This window comes from Crocodylus porosus, unplaced genomic scaffold (assembly GCF_001723895.1).
Source record: "Crocodylus porosus isolate Cpor-Errol unplaced genomic scaffold, CroPor_comp1, whole genome shotgun sequence".
Taxonomy (NCBI): domain Eukaryota; kingdom Metazoa; phylum Chordata; order Crocodylia; family Crocodylidae; genus Crocodylus; species Crocodylus porosus.
The window spans coordinates 50,951,481-50,975,991 of NW_017728943.1; the positions used below are offsets into that span (position 1 = coordinate 50,951,481).

The 24,511-nt window shown below is 44.0% G+C and overlaps 1 protein-coding gene across 4 annotated transcripts in view; it reads right to left on the reverse strand.

The window, feature by feature from the left end:
• FOXN2 (forkhead box N2) overlaps positions 1-24,511 on the reverse strand; it is a 56,052-nt gene that overhangs the window by 15,689 nt on the left and 15,852 nt on the right. The window contains exons 3-6 of one of the 4 annotated variants that reach the window (XR_002103568.1): positions 17,097-17,161; positions 8,771-8,839; positions 7,019-7,970; positions 2,804-2,821 (exon numbers count right to left, since the gene is read on the reverse strand). Coding sequence is in view for 2 of the 4 variants with exons in the window: in XM_019549342.1 (XP_019404887.1) it covers positions 7,471-7,970; positions 8,771-8,839; positions 17,097-17,161 (634 nt within the window). In the remaining 2 variants the exon portion in view is untranslated. Of the gene's footprint in view, positions 1-2,803; positions 2,822-3,516; positions 7,971-8,770; positions 8,840-17,096; positions 17,162-24,511 lie in introns of those variants that run through there. The other 3 variants (XR_002103567.1, XM_019549343.1, XM_019549342.1) reach the window with 3 other exon arrangements.

Below are 24,511 nucleotides of genomic sequence, written 5' to 3' on the forward strand. Positions count from 1 at the left end.
AAATTATTTTTCCCTGCCCCCTACAACCCAGCCCTCACTTCCTATAGCCAGTCACTGGTTTGAAAAATATGTTTCCTTAGAAATGGCGTGTGTGTTTCCTAACTTTGTTGCAGTGGCAGGAAAGAAGAGCTTCAAAATACAATAAAACCAATCTTCCACCGCAATCTTGGGCTCCTATACACATGCATGGAGCAGAATCAAGCTTTCTGGGGTACGGAAATTGATGCGATCCAACAGCCTTCCGTCATGTGTATCAGCATCCCAGCATGTCTCTTTCGGGCATTTTGAAATGAAGCAAGTTTGATGAGTTTTAGTTCAAAGCACCCCGCTGCCATTTTTCAGCATGGGGATGTGTGGGGCCGCTGATACATGATGCACTGGAGCTTTTAATTAGGATGGCTCACTAATTAAAGTTCCTGGTGCCACAACCCACAGCACATGTAAGAATGCCCTTTGTTTGTATCTGCATGTAGAATTTATTAAGGACAGTGGAATTCAAGACCTATCTGCCAATGTATTTTCAATACTTTTCAATACAAAATGAGTTAAATTATTAACTGAAGAGCAATGTCACTAAAATCAGTTTGTCCACAAAGGTAGGATTCTTCTGAAAGAACTAACAAGTAGAGGTTAATAAATACATAAAAATAATGAGTCCTGACAGTTCTAGGGTTAAATGCTTTAAAATTAGATCCTGCTGAAAGCTGAACCTTGTTGCCTAGCGACTGCTGCATGGGATGTTGCTATCACTCACTGCACGCTTCTCTGGGGAGTTAACATTATGCTCATGGAAAATGGGCTATGATTGGGTCAAAGTGACATCATGCTGCACAGTAGGATCATTATTTTTAAGAGAGCATCTAATACAATTGCATTGAAGTTGATATCAAGGTGCATGTAGATCTAATGAAAAACGTAATGTTTTTAAGTCAAAAGCAGCTATGGGCACAACTAAACATTATCTACTGTTGGAAAGGCTGGCACCAAGACAAGAGGCTGCTACAAAGCATTTTAAAAAATGAGGCATTTCACAACTCTACCACAGCCAACTTCAAGTAACTCCAGTGCTTTTTTTCATGTTTCACCTCTGACACAGGCACTAAAAGACATATTTCTAATGTGCTGGGAGGACTGTCAATGTGTGTGGAGATAGGAATCCCCTGGGCAGCAAGCAGAAAACACATATGGCCCTGGAGAGCAACATTTCTTCCTGGTGACCCCAATTCCCATTTGTTGGGCTGATTTGAAGATTAAAATGATTGTGAGCCCACTGACACTGCTTCATTAATCATCAATACAACTAAAACCTTGCATTTATTTCAATTCCTCCAAATGTGAGACAAAGCACATAAGGCCAGATTTTTAAAGTTTAGGTGCTCAGAATTGTACATAGACATCTAATGTGCAGGTTTAAAAAAACAAAACAAAAAACCCCCCTAAGTGTCAACTTCTCATGATAATCAATGGGAATTTGGCACCCAACGCATGAGCAGTGAGGCTGCTCCAATGTTCTGCAATTGTAGCACGTTGGAGGAGGCTTGATTAATCTAATCTGTTGGAGCATGGTAAACTACCATGCTCCAGCAGACCTCAGTGTTTCGTGCATCAGCATCCCTGTGCTTAAAAAATGGTGGCAGGGGCACTTTAAGGCTCGTTGAATGAGCTTTAAAGTGACACTGCCACCGTTTTTAAGCCAGGGACACTAGTACATGAGACGCTACGCATGCTTTAATTAGAGAGGCTGTTGGAGCCACTCTAAAGCACCCCACCCTCCCGGAGCACATGTATAAGCACCCAAGGTGCATCTGAAAACTCCCCTGTGGGTTAATTTATGTACATCCTGAGGCTGCTAAGCACCTAGTCTCAATGTTTGGCCACTATATTTGTTTTTGTTACTAGCTGCCTACGAGTGGCCACAGCTATGGTGAGTTTTTGTCCTTGTACGTTGCTAATTGGATCTTTTGTTAGAACAGGATGTAGCAGGTGGCCCTTTAGCCAAGTACCATGTTTACGTGAATCCAAGACAACTATGAATTTCAGATGACTTCCCCAACTCCTCCAATAAGTTCTATATATGGAAAATTATAAATGTTGAAGAAATCTTCCATGGATAGAATCTCATTATTAGGAGGATCATCTTAAAACATTCTCCCTAACCACCACTGTGGAAAGCAGGGAAAGCAGCAATGGGAGGCAGGGGGCCAGATTTCCACCCTCTGCTCCCCAAAACCCTTGGCCTCCCTGTCTGCTCTTCCAGCCTTTGTCCTGCCTGACCTGTGCCTACCCTCTTGGTGCATCCCCCCACAGCCACTTGCCCCCTGTGCCTGCCCCTTATGCCCTGTCCTTTCCCCACCCTCCCCCCGGCTGTGTGCTTGGCTCCTACTGCCCCTGCTACCTGTTCCCCACCACTTCCCTTCTATGGCAACTCTGCTCTGACTCTGAGGCGGTGAGCAGCAATGACCCTGGCAAATCAGAACTGGACCTGAAGGTAGGTGGCTGGAAGGGTGGGGAGGAGGTGGGGAGGCAGCAGGGTGGGCAGGTTGCATTGTCTCCCCCACACTCCTCCCAAGTTACACACTGCAGGTCTCCCCTGTGCACCCCCACCCCCCCACACATGCCCCAGTACATGATCTCTCCCAGCACTCCTCCATGGCCACCCTCCCCTGATGCTTTGCCATCCCAGCCTTCAGCATCCAGCTTTGGCCCCAGGGCCAAACACAAAGCTGAGCTGCTGCCTGCTCCAGGACAGTACTTGAATCTAAGACAAGTCATCCCCCCAAACACACACACACACACACACACACACACACACACACACACACTCCCCTCCCCCTGTTGACTTGGGAAAACATCTCAGGTTGGATTTGAGTAAATATGGTAAATGGAGGAAAGAAGCAGGGCTGCTATGCAGTGAGGATGGCATCAAGACTAAAGAAAGCATATAAAAACTAAACTACTACTCTGTCTCCATTTTTACTAAGGACAGTGATGAACTTAGGGGCAAGATAATTCATGGGAATAAAGGTCTTCATATAGAAATTACCACAACCAAAGTTAAGGGAAATTCAAAGAGTTAAATGTACTCAAGCTTCAGAGGGATTGGATAACTTCCATCCTAGCATACAAGACAACCAGACATATGGAATCACATGTCTGATAGACTTACTAAATTCTATCAAGTCATATGTCTGGAAAATATTAAATGCTATGCTTACAGTTAAGAAAGGGATAAAAAGCAATCAAACCAATTACAGGTCCATTAAACTGATCTCAACATTCTTGAAAGAAAAAAGAAACAAACACTTTCTTTTCTTTTTCAAAAAAGGGTCCAAACCTGTGAGGCACTGACTTCATGGGATTTGAAAGCACCTAGCCTTGCTTGAGATCTGGACCGTCTTTGATTGAAAAATAGGTACCACCATGGTGCTTCCCATTCTTGAAGCTGTTTACTTTCATCAAGCACTCTTAATATGTATATAAAAAAAAAAAAAATGCAGAAAATAATCAAATCACAAATGTTATAAAACAAATTTTATTTTGCAATATTTTATCATAATGAATTGCATCTCTTTGGTAAAAATAAACTTTATAAACATTTTAATTAACAGAGGTTAGCATACAAAAAACTAAACTTCTGTAAATTGTCTTTAAAATGGGCAGTGGTCTAAACTTGAGGGAAAAGGGTTAGGATTGGTCACCTAATGGCAGAGTTATTCTAAACAAACCCAAGGACATTCCCTATATGCTACATCAGAAAACAAGCTAAGGGAACATTTTTAAAAACAATTCTGGTTGGTTCGATCAGAAGCAATCTCACAAATTCACTTTTAAATAAATAATAGTTACAATGAATTGGCAATTATAAAATGTTTTATATCACTATATGATGGCAACATAATACTTTTAATTATGCACTTTTTAGTTTGAAGAAATGTACATTTATAAAACAGGCTTGATAAATGGCACTGGCAGTTAAAATGTGAAGAATGTGCTTTAAGAAATAATGGCAGGTGCAACATTTAAAATACTCTACTTTTTCTTTCAATAAATATTTTGACTACACCATTATTAACATGTTCGAGTGTGCTTTGCTTTAACCAAAGCTTTCAGTTTTTAGCCTAACAAAAAGTTGCAAACCATACAACTTCCATTTTAAAGTTGGATTTTAAAACTTATGATGTGACTTTCACAAAAGTAATAATTTAGTACTGGAGTATGAAAAACTGATACAGCTTTGTACAGTATTCACATCAGTATTTATCTTAAATAGAGCAGCCCCCTGGTAAAACAGGTCTCATACACTTACTTCTCCATTTAATTTTTAAGAATTGCATGTGATTCATTCATCCTTTCCCTACCTTTCAGCTGCTGCTAAAACATATTTAAACTGACCATTTGGTATGAACATTTTACATAATGTCGCTGACAAAATTAAAACAATGCTCAATTATACTAATTTATATTTATATACAACAGGATCCTGAACTCAAAGAAGGAAACAATGTGCAAGTGAAAAGAAAGGAAGCCATCTCGGGTAAATATAAGGAGGGTTTCTCAACAACAGAACAGTCAAGCTGACATCTGCTGCAGCAGGAGGTGCTGAGCACTGAAAAGCAAGAGGCCACAGAGGGACTCCACAGCCCTTTGAAACTGGGAGAGCACTGGGATGCCTCCATCCCATTGGAGTATAAAGGAACATGAGAGCAATTGGTTAGCAGTAGGTAACCAATCTGCTTAGTAGCCATTGATAGGCTAGTTACCAACAATAGGTAACTATCTGGGGAAGAGCGTAGCATAGATTGCTGCTATACATGTGGACTAAGCCGCATTTCCAGGCTGAGAAGGGAGAATTCTAGCACCAGCCCAACCACACTGTTCTCAGTCTGCTTCCTTAGAGCTTCAAGGGAAGCCCTTTCAGCCTTAGCTTTTTATTAATGACATAATGGACTTTATTGCTTTGTCTTTGCATTTGGAAACTTGAATATAACAGTAATTTGTGGCCTGCCTGCCACTCTCACACATGCCAAGGGGTACCACTGATTTCAGTGTAAATGGTGGCATAGTCAGGCCTCTATTAAGCACGAAACCTTGTTACTTTTAGCTACACTGATTCTGTTGGGAAACAAAGGGCCACATTTGAAAAGGTTAACATTATTACTTTGGCAAACATATCAAGACAAATATGAACAGACTGCCAGTGTTTGAATAAGTGGGGCTGGATCTAGCTTCCTTCCAAGTTAACAGAAAGCCTGGGACTGACTTGAGCAGGTGCTGTGTGACCCACTTGTTCAGTTCCTTGGAATCTCACTTGTGGTTCTGAATGAAATTCCAAAGAATTAAAGAGACTTCTCCACAGATCAAACGTGATTGCACTGCTGTAACAAATATGCTTTGTATTAGACATTATTAACAGGTACATGGGCAAACATCAGTGAAAGCAATGTCCTTAGGCATCAACATCTACATTGCATTATGAAGAAATCCCCTGAACCACAATATTTGTGCTTAAAATTAATGGGTTATCAGGGGTTTTTTTACATTTTGAGATCATTAATTACCTTATGTAATCAACAGCTTGCTCAATAGCAGTTAAGGCTAATCAGAGATGCAGGAAGAAGCATGGTTGTATACAATATTTCCTTCTCTGCAAGTGGACTGGTGAGTGTGTGCAGACACAGGTTCATGAAAGAGATCATTTCTTTCTCTTTTTACCCTTCCATGCATAAAACTAATGAGTAACCAAAATGAGCATTCTGCAGTTTTTAAAGCTGTCTTTGTTAAATACCCAACTCACACTATGTAAACCTTAACATATTAAGGCTTGATCCAATGGCCATTAAATCAATGGAGTATTGTCATTGTCTTCAACAGGCACTGGAATGGGCCCTCAGAACAGGAGACCTTCAAAGCAGTACCACTGTATAAACATGTTAACTGGCTGGGAAAGCTACAGGGCAATATGTAGGAAGAGACAGATAAATAAGAAAAACACTGAACTACAAGCACCTTATTTCCAAGTGGCCAGAAAAATATTTTTTATCACTAAGTTTCAGGGTTTTTTAAAATCCAGCCTTGTTCTCAACAATCAAAAACAGTGGACATGGGTTCCTACATGGGTATATTTGCTTCTAATACTAAACCATCTTGCCCAACACATACTGGAAGCAGTAGTTTAATATATTACTAAAAAAAAAAATTAATGGCACATCCTACTGCCTCTCAGAAACAGGCAAGATGACCTATGTTTAGTTCTGTACAATTCTGAAATATACTTAAGGCATTCTTTTAATTAAAGTACTGTTAAACCCAGTCTAATATGTCTGCATACCCATTTTTTTTTCACAAAACACTACAAAATGCTACCTTCTATAGTAAGATGCAAGCAGTCATCACTCAGCTTTTTTATTTAAAAAAAAATCTTATATTTGATGACTAATTCTTGGGCACAGGAAGTTTGGGTATTTTAAAGAGGTTCTTTTATTGCAAAGATGATGAGTTTTAAGGAGCTTCCCCCATATCAAAGTAAAGAGGTTTTCTGTGTTACAGTACATACCGAAGGCCCTAAACATACCTTGCTTATAGATTAACACTGTATTTCAAAGGTTGCTAAAGTGGTCCATGTAGCATGAGGCTGAAACACAGTAATCAGTAGACTTAGAAAAAGAGAAGTATGACAGCCAACACTGCAACACTCATAGGGTCTCTTTAGATATTAGTTATTAACTCGGTTTTCTTAAATCTTCAAAATGAAACTATTGTTTTGCTTTTCCTAAATGTGTCATAAGTTCTGTTCCCAGAAATCACTTAAAAATTTAGCCATCTAGAATCCCCACCTCATTCATTCATGCAACAAGACAGCATAGCCTGAACTCTGGGGGGGGGTTTAAAACAGTAACTTGTACATGGGGCTGGTGGGGCAAGAGGGGCTGGAGGAATTCGACAAAAATCTTTTGCTAACTGCTACTGAATATTCAATCGTTGGGGAAAAATGACCCCCTCATTCCCCTAACACAAACACGCGCGCACACAAACACACAAAATGGCAGCTTTTCACCCGTCTCACCAGTAGTTATTTGTATTATGGGAAGAGATGGAAAAGCTGTCTTCCCTCGACCCTGGGTGCTATTTCCCCTTGAGTGTGTGTGGAGGGTTAGTACAGAGCAAAATTATTCATAATGTGCATCTGAACCAATTAATCTCTCAGGAAGTAATCAAATATTCAAATCAATCACCATTAAGAAGGATACCATTGGGTTTTCCCCAGTCAGGCATCTCCTCTAATCTGAAATGATTAAATAAAATCTTCTAGCCAATGATTTAAAAACAAAAAGGCCAAGCTATAATTAGCGCCAAAAATAAAAAGCAAACAAGTCCTCTTATGGCTTTGATCTCCCTTGTGAAGGGTAAAAGTAGAAGAGTATTGCCACACTTAAAAAAAATATAAGTATATATTCACACTAACAAGTATAACTATTTTTTCCTCTGCTTCTTACTGTGGGCCTTTGCAGTACTTATTAAGGAACCCAAACATGTGTGGATTCCAGCCAGGTGGAGCAGAGAGCCAGCTGCCTCTTTCAGCTCCTCATCTATTTCTTGACATAACTCCTTGAGAACCCTGTCAGAGGTATTTACACAAGGTTGTGATGCATAGCCACTGTCTCCAAGCGGGTCATCTTCATAGTCAACGTCTGTATCCACTTCACTGTGAAATCCTTCACTGCTGTCACTTCCTGCATGGCTGGTCTTGGAGATGAATTCATATACCTCATCAACTGAGGACAAGGAAGACACGCTGGATCTAGATGCACAGCGCTGTGAAGCCACACTGCTAACACTGTAATTGTGATCCTTCTTTGGATCAATATTGGTGGCTGCAGAATCGTTTTCTTGCAGACTCATTGAATTGTGAGGATTAAATGCACTGCCATAACTCCTTTTCTTGGCTGTCTTCAGTGGCTGGGGATTCTCACCTATTATTAAAAGCACAGATTTATCAGTAAGCAAAACAGCTGAAACAGAACCATGCCACCTTGGTACATAATTTGACAGAGATAAACTGTATGAATACATCATTTCTACAAGAGGCAATAGGTATACGTCACTGGACATGTACGGTGTTGACAGACGTGGGAAACCCACCCCAAAAACTAAACAAACAGAAACAAAGCACAGCACTTTCTAGGAAGCACAATCATGTCAGTTTGACTCTGCTTATCCAGCATCTCAACAGCTTGTGCACTTCAACTGGACTTTTTGGCGTTTTTTACCTAATAGCTGATTGAACCAGCCATTAGATAACGTCCCAATAAGCCCTGCTGAAGTGCGCAAGCTATAGAGATACTGGGCGAGTTTGGTCAAACAGACATGATTCTTCTTTTGGCCATGCACTGCACTCGGCGCAGGGGTGCATCAAACTGTAACTAAAACACTGTTTGTTTGGTTTTTATTCATGTCTATAAGCAGCCATACTGAGCACTGGAAAACTTGCAGATTCAGCAAATCTGAACAAAAATAGTGGTAGACAACTGATCTGCAATTAGGTGTCTATATATGTAGGAAGAGAAAAATATTAAGTTAGTTAAAAACAGCAGAAAGGTTGACCTGTAGAAAAACTGGAGCGTGGTGGTAGAAGAGGCTGCATAAGCCAATTTGGTACACTATTTCCTTCCCGCTACTTATAAGCTAAAGAATACTTTGTTGCTAAAATTTTTGGCTAAGTCTTCAACTACCAGATAAGGATAAAACAAAAGATAAAACTGTTTATGCTTACAGTCCAACATCCCTTGTTCAATGGAAGTATTTAACAGCATCATGGCAGTAGCAGCATCAATGTCAGATTCTATAAAGAAGAGGAAGCAGAAAGTTAGATTCCATTTTAGGGAAGTCAGAAAAGGCTGTCCTACTCAGAAACAATAGCATGCACTTATAGTTGCCTCTACTATCGTGATGGTTCATGTGTCCAAGAATACAGAGCATATATTACTACTATATGGCCAAAATTAACATGCTACAGAGCAAGAATGTGACTATTAGGGCTCCTGTTGCAGGACAATTAATTTAACGTACGTTGGTAGTGACAACTAACTTTTAAAGGCTTGTCTGGTTTCTAATGTACTTCACCACAAGCATTCAAAGAGCAGTGGCCATTGTAGATAAGCATAACAGGAAAGCCTTCTCATATACAAGTAACAATAAAAAGAAAAAGATTAGACATACACCAGAGCAGAGCTCTTCCTAAGCAGCCTTAGATTTCATTCTATAAATGTGTAAGTTTGTCAAGCTGATGCATTACATAAATGCAGAACTAATTCAGCACACATGAACAGCATCGTCATAGAACAGCACTAAAAAGTACTCCATGCACTTTTTCACACTAACCAATAAGTCAAATGGAATAATAGAGATAGACAAAGAAACCAAAAGAAAAAGAATGGATAAAACTGTTTGATCCAAGATGCATGAAGGTATAAATAATAAATGGGCAATTGAAGACCTGAAGATACAGACGAACAGTAGTGCTTTTAGTCATTTCAAAATGCTGCTCTAAGAAATTCTATACCTTGGAACTGCAGCATTGATTTATTGGTTATTTAAAGAGCCCAAGGAGGAGAACAGACAGGCCTCTACTACAACAAAAGTTATTAATTAAAATCAGAATAGAATCAGATGGATTCGTATTTGGCTCTGTGGTAGCAGTGACACAGCTATTAGGCTCTCTACTAGAACTATTTATACACTGATACTGAGCACACCTTTCTATTCTGATGATAAACTAACTTTTTAAGGAATAGCACATAAAAATAGATACAATGTTCCATGATCTTTTTGTTCACCTTGTTCTTTGTTTATATTTTTCCATATGTGACTTCCTTTCTTCGACTTTTATTCATTTTACTCTATTAAACACAAAGTAGAAGTTTAAATATGAAGGGGCCATAAATAAGTTCAAAGCCTTCTGTAATGTCTTCAGAAGATCAAGAGACTGATCCTATAAAACTCTGCACCCTGGACTATAGCATTGGCTTACTAGGGGACTGATCAGACAAAAAAGGAGAGGAGTGTACACATTTATGGGGTAAAGGAACAATGCATCTTAAAAGGCAAGAGGTTTCCATAAAGTAGCCTCTGTGTCTCAGAGAAGACCACAGAGTGGGACAGTAAGTATGCATGACGCGTGATGGAAAAAAAGAACATGTTTAAGACAGTGCATGGGGTAGAACAGGTTATTAACAACCTGTATCCTACAATCCTGCTGAAGAGGGTAAGGGAAGTTGAAAAAGGCTTGACTAGCAGCATTTTCCCCACTGTTACCAGCAGCTGAAGTAAAAATTAGTGGCATGCACTACCTTAGATGGCTCTCGTTTTGTTCACAGCCATGCTATTACAAAATAACTGCCTATGTGGGAATCACTTCATAGATTCACCACCCTGGCAACCCCCCCCAAAATGAAAAGAAACTAAAAGAAATTACTGAGTTGTCATTTGAATGGTCTTAAATCCCATCAGGTCAAATTTTTCCTTGACTGGGAAAAATTAGTTTAATTTAAGAGGTGTGTGAGAGGGGAGACAGGAGTCCCCCGAGCACGGCCTGGACCCGGCACTCACCACAGGAGCAGGGACGGGCAGCAGCGAGGAGGAGACTGGAGGTCGGACACAGGCAGAGGTGCAGGCTTGGCAGTTTCGCAGCTGCCTGAGCCTGTGTATTGGACAGCTGGGGGCGTGACTTCTGAGCCGCGTGGGCTGCTCAAAAGGTGGCTGGGGAAACAGTGGACGGCGAGCCAGGGAGAGAGGGGTGGAACACCAGCCAGGAGACGCCGACTCCAGAGCTTGGAGGCTCCAGCTCCAGCCCCAGCACCCCAGACAAGGGGTCAGTCGCCTACTGACAGACCCTGACCAGCGAGGCAGGAGGCAGACTTGGGGATTGGCAGGAGGAGCCCGCAGAGAGGCAGTGATCAGGTGGGATGCTGCTGGACATTGGCAGGGTTCCGGGTAGGAGCTCCAGAACCATGGCTGAGGGCAGACCCTCAAGCCCTCAACCATCCTCACATGGCTCTGGATGGGACAGAGTACGGGGAACCACAAGCCCCCTAAAGGGGGAGAGAAATGATGCCAGCGAGAGACAGACCAGGATGACAGGACCTCAGGTCAGCTGGGTTCCAGGACACCAGAAGAACTGGTAGGGGGCACAAGGGCACCCCCCATATCTCCACCAGTTAGAGGGGAAAGGACAAATAAGCCCCACCCCCCCGGGGGCCAGACAGACAGACACAGTCTCAGGAGCTCCACCGGCAGGCACCGGCATTTTCAGTTGCATTATAGATGACCCTAGGAGGGGCAAGTTTATTTTTGTGAAGAGGGGAAAACCAGCCCAAAGACCCAGGTCGAAACTCTGAAGGTTCACAGCCCAGAAGATCCAGCCCTTGCAAGGGGGGCAGTGTGGAGAAGATATGCAGGGAGCAGCATCAACCCAGGCCAAAGACATGGTATGGGTGGGGTAAAGGGGAGGTTTGGAGCTCCATGAAGACATCCCCAGGGACGAGACCCCTCCAGGTCCCAACAGGAAACTGCCTCCCCAACAAATAATACCCAAGACGTGGCAGGCGAGAAAAAGGGTCAGCGCTCAGACCATCTAGGTGGCATCAGATTAAGGTTTCCTGACATCTCTGGGGGACAAGGCACTGACAAAGTCCCCAAAGCCTTACAACACCTACCCGCGACAAGGTGTGTAATCACTTTTAATATCCTAACTTGGCTAATTACTAGTTTGTCTATGCATTTATCGAGTTTTCCTTTTAAAATGTACTTGGAGGCACAGACTACACTATGCATTGTCACATTTATACTTCCTCAGCAGAATGGCTAAAGGATACTAAGGGTTGTGCAAAATTTTGCCCAGCATTTCGTTTCAAAGCATTTCAAGCTTGAAACAGCAAAATTGAAATGAAACAAAAGCCTTCAAAACAGTTTTGAAATGAAACAAGGGAATTCAAAACGTTTCAAGTTTTGAAACCAAGACTTACTGGCTTCAGTGCCAGTCCCAGCCAGCAGCACCCACCTCCTGTCATCTGACAGGCAGATTGAGGGTTTGCGTGCACCCCCCAAGGTGGACTGCGGGGGCTGTACCAGAGTCCAGGAAGATTGGTGCTGCCGCTGGCCCCAGGCAGTAGCACCCGGTTCCTGTCACCCAGCAAGCAGACCAGGGGCACGCACTGCTGGGAGGACTCCAGCACAGCCTCCGCTGCCCTCCCAGGGGTGGGCGCAAGCCCCAGATCTGCCTGCTGGCTGACAGGAGCCAAGTGCTGCTGCTTGGGGCCAGTGGCAGCCAGGGGCATCCCTGGAGGGGGGAGGAAGGGGGGGGCCAAATCACGGCAATCACCCCTGCCCCTGCACTTTGGGGGCCCCGCAGAGCTGGGTGGAGTGGCCGTGGCAACTCTGCGACACCGCTAGCTTCGTCTGGTCACTCGCTACTATACCCCCTGCCACTGCCACCAATGGAGGCAGCGGCGGTGGTTTCTTTGCATCCAGGGTGCACAGGATCATGGCAGGGGCAGGTCCCTGCTCCAGGCCCCGCACCCTCGACCCAAGGAGGGTGCAGGGCCTGGGGCAAATCAGTTCATGTGGGGACCTGGCCCCACCCAAATCCTGTGTGCCCTGGATGCAAAGAAGCCGCTGCTGATGGCTGCTGAGGTGGTGGCAGCAGTGGATTCGGTGGCAAGGAGGGGGGATGCCAAGCGGCTGGACACAAAGCCAGTGGCAGTGCAGAGTCATCGTGGCTATTCTGCCCAGCTCCATTGGACCCACCAAAGTGTGGGGCCCGGGGCAGTTGCCCTGATTCGTACCCCCCCCACCCGGGACAGCCCTAGCTGCCACTGGCCCCAGGCAGCAGCACTTGGCTCCTGTCAGCTGGCAGGCAGATCTGGGACATGCCAGTGCCCCCAGGAGGGCTGCAGGGGCTGGGCTGAAGTCCTCTCAGCAGTGCATGCCCCTGATCTGCTTGCCAGGTGACAGGAACCAGGTGCTACTGCCTGGGGCCAGCGGCAGCACCGATCTTCTCAGTGCTGGGTACAGGCTGCATCAACCAATCTGTCATCTGGCAAGCAGATCAGAGGCCCACACCCCCAGGAGGACTCAACAACAACCCCCACAGCCCGCCTGGGGGTGCAGGCAAGCCCCCAATCTGTCTGCCAGATAAGAGGAGTGGGTGCTGTTGGCTACATTAAAAGAAAGTCTTCATTTCTCAAGAACAGCTATTCCCATTGACTCATGGCATACTAATGGCTTGCCTCTAATAGAAAGGTATAGGGAGATGTGAAAATTGAAAACAACACAAAGAAATTCCTACTTTTGGTTCTATTGCTGTCTTTAATTGGAATAGCCAGAATCTGCCCGGCAAACTCAACACTAACATCAGACAGAAGAGAGCAGTCATAAAACAAAGCGAGAGATACAGAATCCTATTCCATCTAAGGCCTTTAGTATCTTATGTTTAATGAAGCAGACATAGCCATCCTGTTAGTCTCAGGGCAAGCGTGAAGAAAAGATTCAACAGTGGATCAGCAGATAGGCCAGGAAGTGCCCTTTGATGACAAACGATGCTGAATTCCCACTCAATCCTACCTCATACTGGACTTCTAAGAGAGCACTAAAATTTCTACCTATACTGCAACAAAAAATACCATCTTATTTTCTTGACAGATAGATAGCCTGTTTAAGATTCATCCTAAGTCACCTTTACAGGAGATTGCTGCCAGGAATACTCCTCTACAGACGCTTCTCCTTTTGGCAGGGACAGCAAATTTCCAGTGGAACAGGGCTTAGTATTGGCCTTCATCACTGTCACTCAGCCACACACAACAAGAGTTCTCCAACGAAATTGTATTTCACCTGACCATGGTTGTACATTTCTGAAACCCCTGCACGGAATAAGATATCCATAGTCTTCCCCCCACCATATTTGGACTTAAATGGAGAGAAACTCAGTTGAGATATGTATCATTTTACTTGAATTGATGATGCCACAATTAAAAAGGGAAGGCTATAGTGTCCTAAAGCCTAAATTTTTCACAGTGGAACACCAGAAATAGAAATCTGCAAGACAGAACTATGGCCAACCTCTCCCCTCCAGCCTTTTTTCATGCTGCATTTATCAAGACCTAGAAGAAAACGAGAGAGAACTTGATAGGCAAAGAAAATGGTGACCAGTAAGATGACAGCAATACTACACTTTAGCAGCAAATATTGTATTTTGTTCATTTACAAAGTACTAAGAGCTACTAAGGGGCTTTGTGTACTTTATACCTACATCGCTTCAAGCAGACACATGCTACAATGTAGGAGACTCAAGGTAGTCAGACTTGTAACCAAGTATCAGTAGGAAGACTGCTTGTACTAGGACTCGTGATGCACAGCCCCCCCCCCCCCCCCCTTAAAAAGAACTTCCATTATCTCTCTCATCCATAGAAAGTTAGGATCGGAAGGGACCTCAGGAGGTCATTTAGTCCAACCCCCTGCTCAAGGCAGGACCACCCCCAACTAGATCATCCCAACCAAAGCTTTGTCTAGCCAGATCTTGAAAACCTCCAAGGATGGAGAGTCGACCACCTCTCTAGGTAACCTGTTCCAGTGTTTTACTACACTCCTAGCGAGAAAATTCTTCCTAATATCTAACCTAAACTTCCCTTGCTGCAACTTGAAACTGTTGCTCCTTGTTCTATCATCTGCCACCACTGAAAACAGTCAAGCTCCATCTTCTTTGCAACCACCTTTCAGGAAGTTAAAGGCTGCTATTAAATCCCCCTCAGTCTTCTCTTCTCCAGAAAAAATAAACCCAGTTCCCTCAGCATCTCCTCACAAGTCATGTACCCTAGAACCCTAACCATTTTCATTGCTCTCCATTGGACTCTCCAATTTGTCCACATCCTTTCAGTAGTGGGGGGCCCAATACTAAACAGTACTCCAGATGTGGTCTAACTACTGCTGAATAGAGGGGAATAATCACTTTCATCAATCTGCTGGCAACGCTCCTACTAAAGCAGCCCAGTATGCCATTAGCCTTCTTTACAACAAGGACACACTGCTGACTCGTCTTCAGCTCATTGTCCACTGTACCCCGACCAGGTCCTTTTTTGCAGAGCTGCTGCTTAGCCAGCCAGTCCCCAAACTGTTGTTCCATCCTAAGTTCAGACCCTCACGCTTGTCCTTATTGAACCTCATGACATTTCTTTTGGTTCAATTCTCCGATTTGTTGAGGTCTCTGTGAATCCTAGCCCTACCCTCTAGTGCAGGGGTGAACAATTATTTGGGCCAGAGGGCCACATAGAGATTTTTGATGAGCTGCCACAGGCCAGGTCAGCACCACCCCCATGCCGCAACAGCTCACCAAAACTGCCTACGAGGCTTTGGGTGGGCAGGGAGCAGTGTCACCTACCCTGTGGGGGATGGGAGGGGTACTGGGTGGAGGGGAGGGTGCATGCAGTGACATGGTTGGTGGCTGCTACCATGGTGCCCCATTTTACTACTGAGTTCAGAAAAAACAGAGATATAATCTTGTTACGAGACAGCAGTGTAGTCTACAGAGTCATCAGCAATATTTAGAGCCAATATTGGAAGCAGGCTCAAAAATGCAGCAAAAAAATACTATGTGGATTTTGCAAGGTGAGGGTAAAAACCCATTTGTCAATGCAATGAGTGGATAACCTGCCTGAAAAGAAGTATATTAAAAAAGGAATATCATTACAGCAGTAAAGACAGTTGTGCCACAAGCAGTTAAAAAAAAAAAGAAAAGAAAAGAAAAGAAACTGTCAGGATCCTTCCTATTAGACTTAGCCTCATCTGAAGGCAGAAAATTCTCTCCTTAAAATAAGGAGAAGAGAAAGAAAGGGCTTTTTGAAAGGCTGACAGTCCCTTTTTTAAGGTTCAAGGGAACAATCTTTGACAAGCAGGGAAAAGAAACTGTCACCTGCTGTGTCATTAATACAGGCCTACACAAATGATGGAATTCAGATGGCAGACTGACTGTCACATGTCCATCCACTGCTTCGTTGGCATCAAAGAACAAAAAGGCAGGACGAAGAAACTGGATCCTAGGTGAACAAAAAGTTCTTAGGACAGGGAAGGGGTTGGGAGGGGGGTGGGAAAGGAACCAGGTGCTCTATTGATATATTTCCATTTTGCGAGAGTCACATCTGGACCCCACAACCTTAATGCATCCCATTACTAGACAATACGAATTTGTAATCCTGCACCTCTGCCTGGAAGAGTTAGCCTAGGATTTCTTTTTGAAGAAGTACAGGTAACAACTTGTTACCTGTAGGCAGTTTAGAGGCACTGCAAGATGTGCTGAGCCAGAGTGCATCATACGGTTCTTTTGGCAAAAATCACTTTATATATAATCTTTAGCTTTTATGCACAACTCACAAAGAAGATTAAACGTCAAGGCACAATAGAGAAGAATATCCCCCCACTTATGGTGAACAAAGAAGAAAGACACACACACAGATAAGCAACTTCAGTGCGTAAAGCTTTGTGGAATATGGTCATAAAAGTGGCAATAAAACAGCATCTAGGACAGCTTAGAGGTGGGGCAGCAATGCTAGCCACAAAACACCCCCTATACAAATTACGTGTTCATATAAATTGCAGCAAAGTACAAAGTCAAAACTTATAAACACAGAGAGAGAGGAACAGGGAGAGAAAAAGAGAAATCCCCTGTAATGGAATGGTGGATTTAAGAACAAAATCAAGAACGATTTAGCTTTTGAATGGATATCCTACTAGATTAGACAAGTTTTAAAATAGGTCAGAGTTTGGGACAAGCAAACAATATACATGTTAGGTACCATACTTGTAATGAAGAGGATGTTGGACACTGAAATACAAACTTGCTTTATCATCCAGGACCCAACTGACTGGTTTAAATTGGGGGCGGGGAGGGGAGGAGGAGTGAGAAGAAACCCACAAATACAACTAGAATGCACATTATTACCTGACTTCCTCAAATGTTATAAAGATACTTTCAGAACAGGTTGATCTGCACAGTTCAGACGGTAATTTATGTTGTATATGAATTGGGCGATAGCAGCACACAAAAAATTTACCTTTGAGAGATCGACCATGGTTCTGCTTAAGTACTGAGGTTAAATAGTGAGGAGACGATGGCCTACTGAAAGGAAAGAAAAAAAAAAAAGTTAAAATAAGGGCACAAATCGTTTTACATTGATGCTATGAATAAATAAGTCACATTAAATGAAGGAATGTTTACACTATGTAAAGACAAAAATACATTGAAATGAGGGAAAAGCTAAGGAAACACCATTAATTCTTCCACCTTTGCCAGCAAGTGCCCAACCCACCAGACTACTGGCCAGCAGGGTAGAGAGACTCTCTATTCTTCCAACTGAAGCCAGATCACTGGGCAGTCAAGATTCTTGGGGCCAAAAATAGACAGAAGAGGAGGGAATGACTCCTGGGCTCCGTTTCCACTGCTGTTTATGCATTTTATCCAACAACTATATAGTGCAAGATGCATAACAGCAATGGGAACACAGCCCAGGGCTCCCTCTCTCTTTTTCTCTCTCTCAAAGGACTGCTCTCTTTTCTGGGTTTACAGTCAAGCAACAGCTTTCATGCTTCCATGATTCTCACATTCCTTTCCATCCAATGGTCTAGCTTCAATGGGAAGTGGGGAGGATGTCACATGCCCTGTGTAGCCCAGACCCAGGGCACTTCCCTTGGAAGTGGGAGATGTGCAATCAAACCCATTGCAACTGACTGAATCTTACAACCCAAGTCTCACACTTCCTAGGCAAGTGTCCTGACCATGTAGCTACTAGGTGAAAAATAGTTAGGCAAGTCCCCCACCACTGCTACAGCCATCACTGTTGCCATACTACATAACATAGGCTTCAAACAGTTGCCTGGTATGGTCTCTCCATCAAGGAACCAGGGGCTTAGGCTGAGTTCAAGCACTTTCTAGGTGGAACTGGACCATATCAGAGCTTAGACAGTAATTAGATGGGTAAGGTGACAGCTCTGGATCATTTCTGAGCAGATGTAGCAGCCCAAGACTAGTGGCTTAGGCCAACATGGAGATGCATAATGACTCCAGGCACAGGCTAAACACATGGCTACCGAATACAGTGGGATAGTATTGCACTTAGTGACTTGGATAACTAAAAACTGCAGAAGTGCTGCTTTAGGCAGTTTAGAGGTAGAACAGGATTTAGGCAAAAATCCACATGCAACTTTGACTTCAATTAAACTAAACTTGCGAGGAAAGATAGGTCTGCGCTTGAGGATTCGCATAATCAGGGCCATGCTGCCCACCGTAGCCCAAAAGGCATAATACACATACAGGAAACTGGGTACTAGGAATGTGGCCATCCACCAATTTGCATGACAAACTAGATTGGAACAAAGTAACTCAGTGATTACAATCAGTTACTGCATCAAAAGAAATGTGCCTAGAAGTAGTTACTGCAGGTAAGAAGCTGTCCACAATTAAAAAGGTAAAAATTTTGACCTTTGTGGAGCTGCAGGTGGACAGTTCTACTTGCATCAAGAATGAGTACTGATCCATCCCTCCTAATGCAATCAAAATGCCAGCTGGACCAAGAGTCAGTCTCCCTCCTTACTCGTTTTGACATGTAGAATAAAGCCTTTGAAAAAGTGTAAGTACACCTTTTTGCTTGTCACTACTGTACAGATGCAGTTTGTTTGCTAAGCAGAACTGCAGTTGTGTGCGTTCGTTAATTACTACTATGTAAAAACTGTTTCTTGGCTGCACTACTGCCAAAAGCTAAATGTTTGGATTATTCTCCTTGTACTGAAACTTTAGAATAGTATTTACTTGTGCCATAATCCATGGCTTCCTGAAATTTTCTGGATTAAGATGCAAGTTTTGGCTAATAAAAGAGTAAAGGAAGAAAGTCTCCATTTTTCTGCTTGGCGGATAAACCTTAGAACAGCAGTTCAAAAAAAAAGAAAAGAAAAAATCTTAAAATTAGATGGGGAAAATACCATAACTGTTCAGCACCTTGAGAAAATAAAGTAAACAGCAACAACAAATAATTCCATATATATGTGGTATGTGAGTACATTTTTTCGCCCCAAAAAGTCAGCCCTCCAAAACTGGGTTGCATCTCTTATGCAGGGAGAATGGTTTCCTTTACCACAATAGAAATTATTAGGGCTGTGTGAAGTGGCTAGTATTTGCTTCGGATTCAGATTCAGATTCAGCTGATTTCAGGGACAGCAATTTGATTCAGTAATTGGAATCACTGCCCTGAATCCATTTAGCCAAATCTGATTTGGAGATACAGCCGCAGCCCCATCCCCCGCCAGCTCTCCCAGCCCCATCAGTGGCTGCCCCACAGGCCCCAGCATCCCCGTACTTTAAAATAAATAAAATAAAAAGCCCTGTGCTCACCAGCTCCTGCCAGGCAGAGAAGCAATTCCCACTGCCCCCCCCCACTGCCTCACGCTGTATGGCGGGGCTCTGCCATGAGCCCCCAGAGGCCCTGACAGCTGCTGCAGCAGCTGGTGAGCGCAGGGCTTTTTTTTTTTTTTTTTTTTTTTTTTTTAAGTGCCAGGACACTGGGGCCAGGCAGGGTAGCCATTGGCAGGCTGGGAGAACAGGCAGGGGATGGGACCTGGCATGGAGTCCAGGTGGCAAGCAGGGACGGGCCAAATCTCCAATTGATTCAGAGGCTTTGGATCAATTCAGGCCTTTTTATTGGTCTCCCAATTCAATTTAGAGAACTGACCACTGAAATCAGGCCGAACCTCCTTTTAATCAAAATCAGCAACCAAAGCTTTGCATGGCCCTAGAAGATATCCTATAAAAGCTGCTCCTTCTCTTCAGCCCAGGAAGCAGCAAGGGTAGAGTCTAGTTCTAACCACTTCATAGCCACTGCTAGGTTGGCACTTGGCAGTAGCTTTTAGCTGATCTGAAAAAAATCTGTTACCCATTTGGCAGCAACTATGAGAGGGGTTAACACTACAGCTTCTGCCTAAAGCAGTTATTGAGCTGGCTAAGGTCGAGTGAGCTGCTGCATGAAGTGAGCTCTCTCTGAAGTGAGCCAGGACTCTGGAAAGATCTTATTTTCTCTTTGTTCTGCCTTCCAAAACCAAGGAGCATTTCTTATTTGGAGATGAGGTATGTGAGAAAATATAGTAACAAAACAATGATAGGCTGAGGGTAAAATTCTGGATTTACTGAAGTCAATGGGAATTCTGTCATTGGCTTCAGTAGGGCCTGCATTTCACCTTGATTGTAGTAAATGAGGTGCTGTAATTAGCATGTGTGATAAATTACCGTCTTCAGAGAGGGGTACAGCTACTGGAAGACCTGGAAGCTACAACCAGCTAGGACTAGGGACAGAAGTTACACACAAACTGGGTTAAGTAATCAGAAACTAGCTTAAACCTGTAACAGAACACAAGTTCAGTGTACATAAACCAGTTTCAAAATGGCCCAAACTGGTTTAAGATAAATCTGGTTGAATGTAGTATCAGGTTTAATGAATTCGGGTCAAACAAGTTTATGGAATTTCTGTCCCAGACTCTTTCCTGGTTCAAGTTAAATCAGAGTCCCCCAGCATCCCAGCATGCTGTGCAGCCTTGGGCTGGGCTGTGCTCTCTGCTCCAACGGAGAAGGGACCAGCCCTGCTCCTGGGTGGGGATGAGGCTGCACCTCTGCCCAGGAGGTGCTGGGCAGCTGATGCTCTGACTCCGAGTTGGCTCTAGCAAACCAGCGGCACCAGGGGCCGTGCTCATACAGCAGCTCCTGGGGCAGCAGCAGGGGTCTGGAATGGGGATGGAAGAGGGAAGGGAGAAGGCTGCCGTTTTTCTTCCCCACACCCTTCTCAGCCAGCCTATTGGCTGTACAGCAAATGTCATCAGGTGACTGGCCCGGCTCCCGGCTGCAGGGAAGCCTGCAGTCCCACCTGAGTTGGAAGCCAGGGCCTGAACTCCTGACTGTGCCCCCTCCCCAGCCAATGGACCAGCTGAGGAGGGAGTGGGGGGGAAAATGGCCTGTATTATGGGTTTCCCACCCTCTGTACAGGGCACAGCCTAGCTGAGGTCCAAAGCTGGGCTGGGGGAGGGCTTTTTCCCCTCCACTCCCACTTCAGTAAGCCTGCCAGCCAAGCAGGTGGTGTGGCCATGTGATTGGGCCAGCTCCCAGTTCAGGCAAGGGAGTAAAGCCTCCACTGTAAGCTTTCCCACAGCTGGGAGCCCAACCGATCACCCAGCCATGCTCCCTGCTCAGCCAGCAAGCCAGCTGAGGAGGGAGTGGGGAAAATGCCCCTCACCCCAACCTGGCTTTGGACCCCGAGCTGGGCTGAGCCTGGCACAGGGGGTGGGAAGCCCTCAGTTGGAGTTGTTTTTTCCTTCCATTCCCTCATTAGCTGGCCTGCTGGCTGAGAAAGAGATGTGATCAGGTGATTCGGCCAACTTCTGGCTCAGGAGTAAAGCCCCCATTGCGGGCTCCTCTGCAGCTGGGAAGGAGGCTGATCACCCAGCCAAGCGCCCACCGTAGGCCAGCTGAGGAGGGAGTTGCAGGGGAAATAGTCCCACTGAGGGCTTCCCACCCCTGCACCTGGCACAGGCCAGCTTGGGGTCCAGAGCTGGGCCGGGGCCATGCCTCCTTGCCCCACTCCCTCAGCTGGCCAAGGAGGAAGAATGGCCAAGTGGCTCCTGGCTCTGGGTATAGTGGGGAGGAGAACTGCACCACTTGGGGTTCCCCCCCTCCCACCTTTCCCAGCACCAGGGAGACACCAGCTGGGGGTCTAGTACCAGGTTGAGGGGAGGGTTCCCCCCCCCCGAACCAGCCCAGACTGAGAAGACAGGGGAAGAGGTGCCCTACCAGGTCCTTCCCCCTTTCCTCCTGTGTTGGGGAGACCCTGGCTAGGGCCTGGGGGGGGAGGGGAGGGACAGATTTCCCCCCAGGTCCATCTCTCAGCCTGCCCAAACTAAGGAGGGGGCATGGCTAGGGGAACCAGCTTTGGGCACAGCGAGAGAGAGGGAGAAACACCCCCTGGGTGTGTTTCCCTCCTCCCCTTTCCCCAGTGCTAGGAAGACCCTGGCTGGAGGTCTAGAGGGGAAGCATCCCTCCCCAACCCCTCTTTTGCGGACTGAAGGCTAAAGATGAGATTTGGCTGGGGAAATCACTCATTTCCCCACTGGCTGCCAGGCTGGGGGGGTGAGTTCTAGTGTTCCCTGCTTCCTGGTACAGGCCACTGCAGGGGTCTGGCTCCCTTTCACTTTTGAAAAGCAAGCATGAATTCACTTTTCTTATCAGTTCAATCTAAGCAGTTTACAGAAACTTGCAAAGATTGAATCAATTCAGCCTTGGGCTTTCTGAGTGTCTGTGCCTAGCCAAGAGGTCTAAAAATCTAGGATCTGGCTCTGCAAAGACTACACCTGTGTGTTATCTGCATATCCCTTTTGCAAAAAATACTAGCTCTAGTAAAACGCATTACTTTCTAAAATACATTGTTATTAATTTCAATAACCATCATTTCCACAACACAAAGCCTGAAAGGGCTATTAACCATATTATGATGTTGTATTTTCACTTTAAATATTCAATCATATATTCATTTTGTGCCCCAAAACAATTATTTCCTAAATAAATGCAGTTATATGTTACATGAAGAGTACTGAGAAATTAGATGTTTTGGAGAAGATATTAAAATTTATAATATTTAGCAAGTTTGGAATACCCCAAGGTGCCAAATACGCATATCAAGTGCCATACAATAGCTTTACAACCTTACGCCTGGTCCTTTCAAATCAAAGATCACACGCAGCTTAGCATAACAAGAAAGTTAGAGACCACTTTTGAAAATAATAGGATACAAAACCCAATTATAAAGGGACCAAGCTGTGCAAATCTTTTTATTCTCTGCCATGTATTTCAGTCTTGCGTAAGGGGTGCAAATCTAAGGGTCACTGTGGCAATCTTGTTTGAAAGTAAAATACCAGACAGGGATTTGCAGAAGTCCTAATAACATTTTTATCAGAAAGTGGTAGTAAAGCCAATTATTTTCTCTTTTTTCAATAGTTACATAACCATCTAAATTGAGATGATATGTTTTTCAAAACAAAATGCTTTGGAAATTTGAAAAATAAAAAACTTTTAAAAATTAAAGAGCCAGAACATACAAACATTTCTCAAGCATGGAGAAATACATAAGGAACAGGACTGGTTTCAATGACCCGGGAGATATCTTCCAGACCTCTTCTAGTATAAGCAACCACAACACAAACTTACCATGCTCCATCTTGAAATCATTTCATTTTTGTCCCTCCCCCACTACTACTGGAAACCTCTTCCAAATCTCATTCCTCTGATAGCTCTTTCAAACATCCAGTCTAATATTTTTAATATTGTGTTTACCTACTGTTATTACACTTACACTGTCCTTCAGCAGAGCAAGCCTGACTCTTCTCAACCATTATTTTGCCAAGCTGAACAAGTCAAGATCTTGTAGTCTCATCTCAAAAGGTAGGTTTCTCAATTCCCTTAACACTGCAGAGCCCCTTCTCTGCCCCGACTCGCATCTGAATTCATCTTTCTTGAACATGGGTGTGAGGAACTGTAACCAAAATCTTAACCAGAACCTTTTCTGTGGCATAATACTTACTCTACTTAAGAACATAATACTTAGAATTGAAAACAATTCACCAACTGTGATTGCAGAATCACAGCTGCCTTCTTAAAGGCTGTACCACATTGCTAGCTCATTGCTAGGTGTACGAATTGATTAAAGACTACTTTCTCCTCCATCCCAGCTTGTAAAAGCTGAGCCCCCAAGTTTATAGCAGAATTCTTGTTCTTAGTTTCCAAGAGTACAACCTTGTTGTGTGTGAATTTGTTAGTCCGGTCCTCAAGGTTGTCCAATGCTCGCTTTAGGACACTCCCATCCCCTACCATGCCTACTATACCTCTCAACTCAGCATCATCTGGAATTTTCATCAGCCCACCCCTTTTCATGGCAAGGCCAAAAATGACCCTATTAAATAAGATCAAAACTCAAAAATTGTGGAATTCCATTAATAACCTCTATTCAGCCCCACAGGATTCATTTTGGTCATCTCTCCCTTAGCCAGTTCCTCATCCATCCTACAATTCTTGTATTAATCGTGGTCCTCACTAGTAGCTTTGCACGTGGCACCATATCAAGTGCTCTAGAGAAATCCAAATAGAGGAAACTGACCACATCTTCCTTGTCTAGCTAATTTGTTACCTTATCCAAGAAAGATATCAAGTCACTTTGAAACAATCCAGCTTTTCCAAACTCATGTTGCATTTTATCAAGTTTTACATTGACTTCTACATCTTTAATGTCTTTCTTTCTAAATCTGTTCCAAAATCTCGCACGCTATTGAAGCCAGATAAACCAGGCATGCAGACACCTTAAACTACTTCTATCACCTTCTTTTCTTACATATAGGTACATATAGGTTTGTACATACAGTATTCCATCTGACTTGATAACCATTAAAA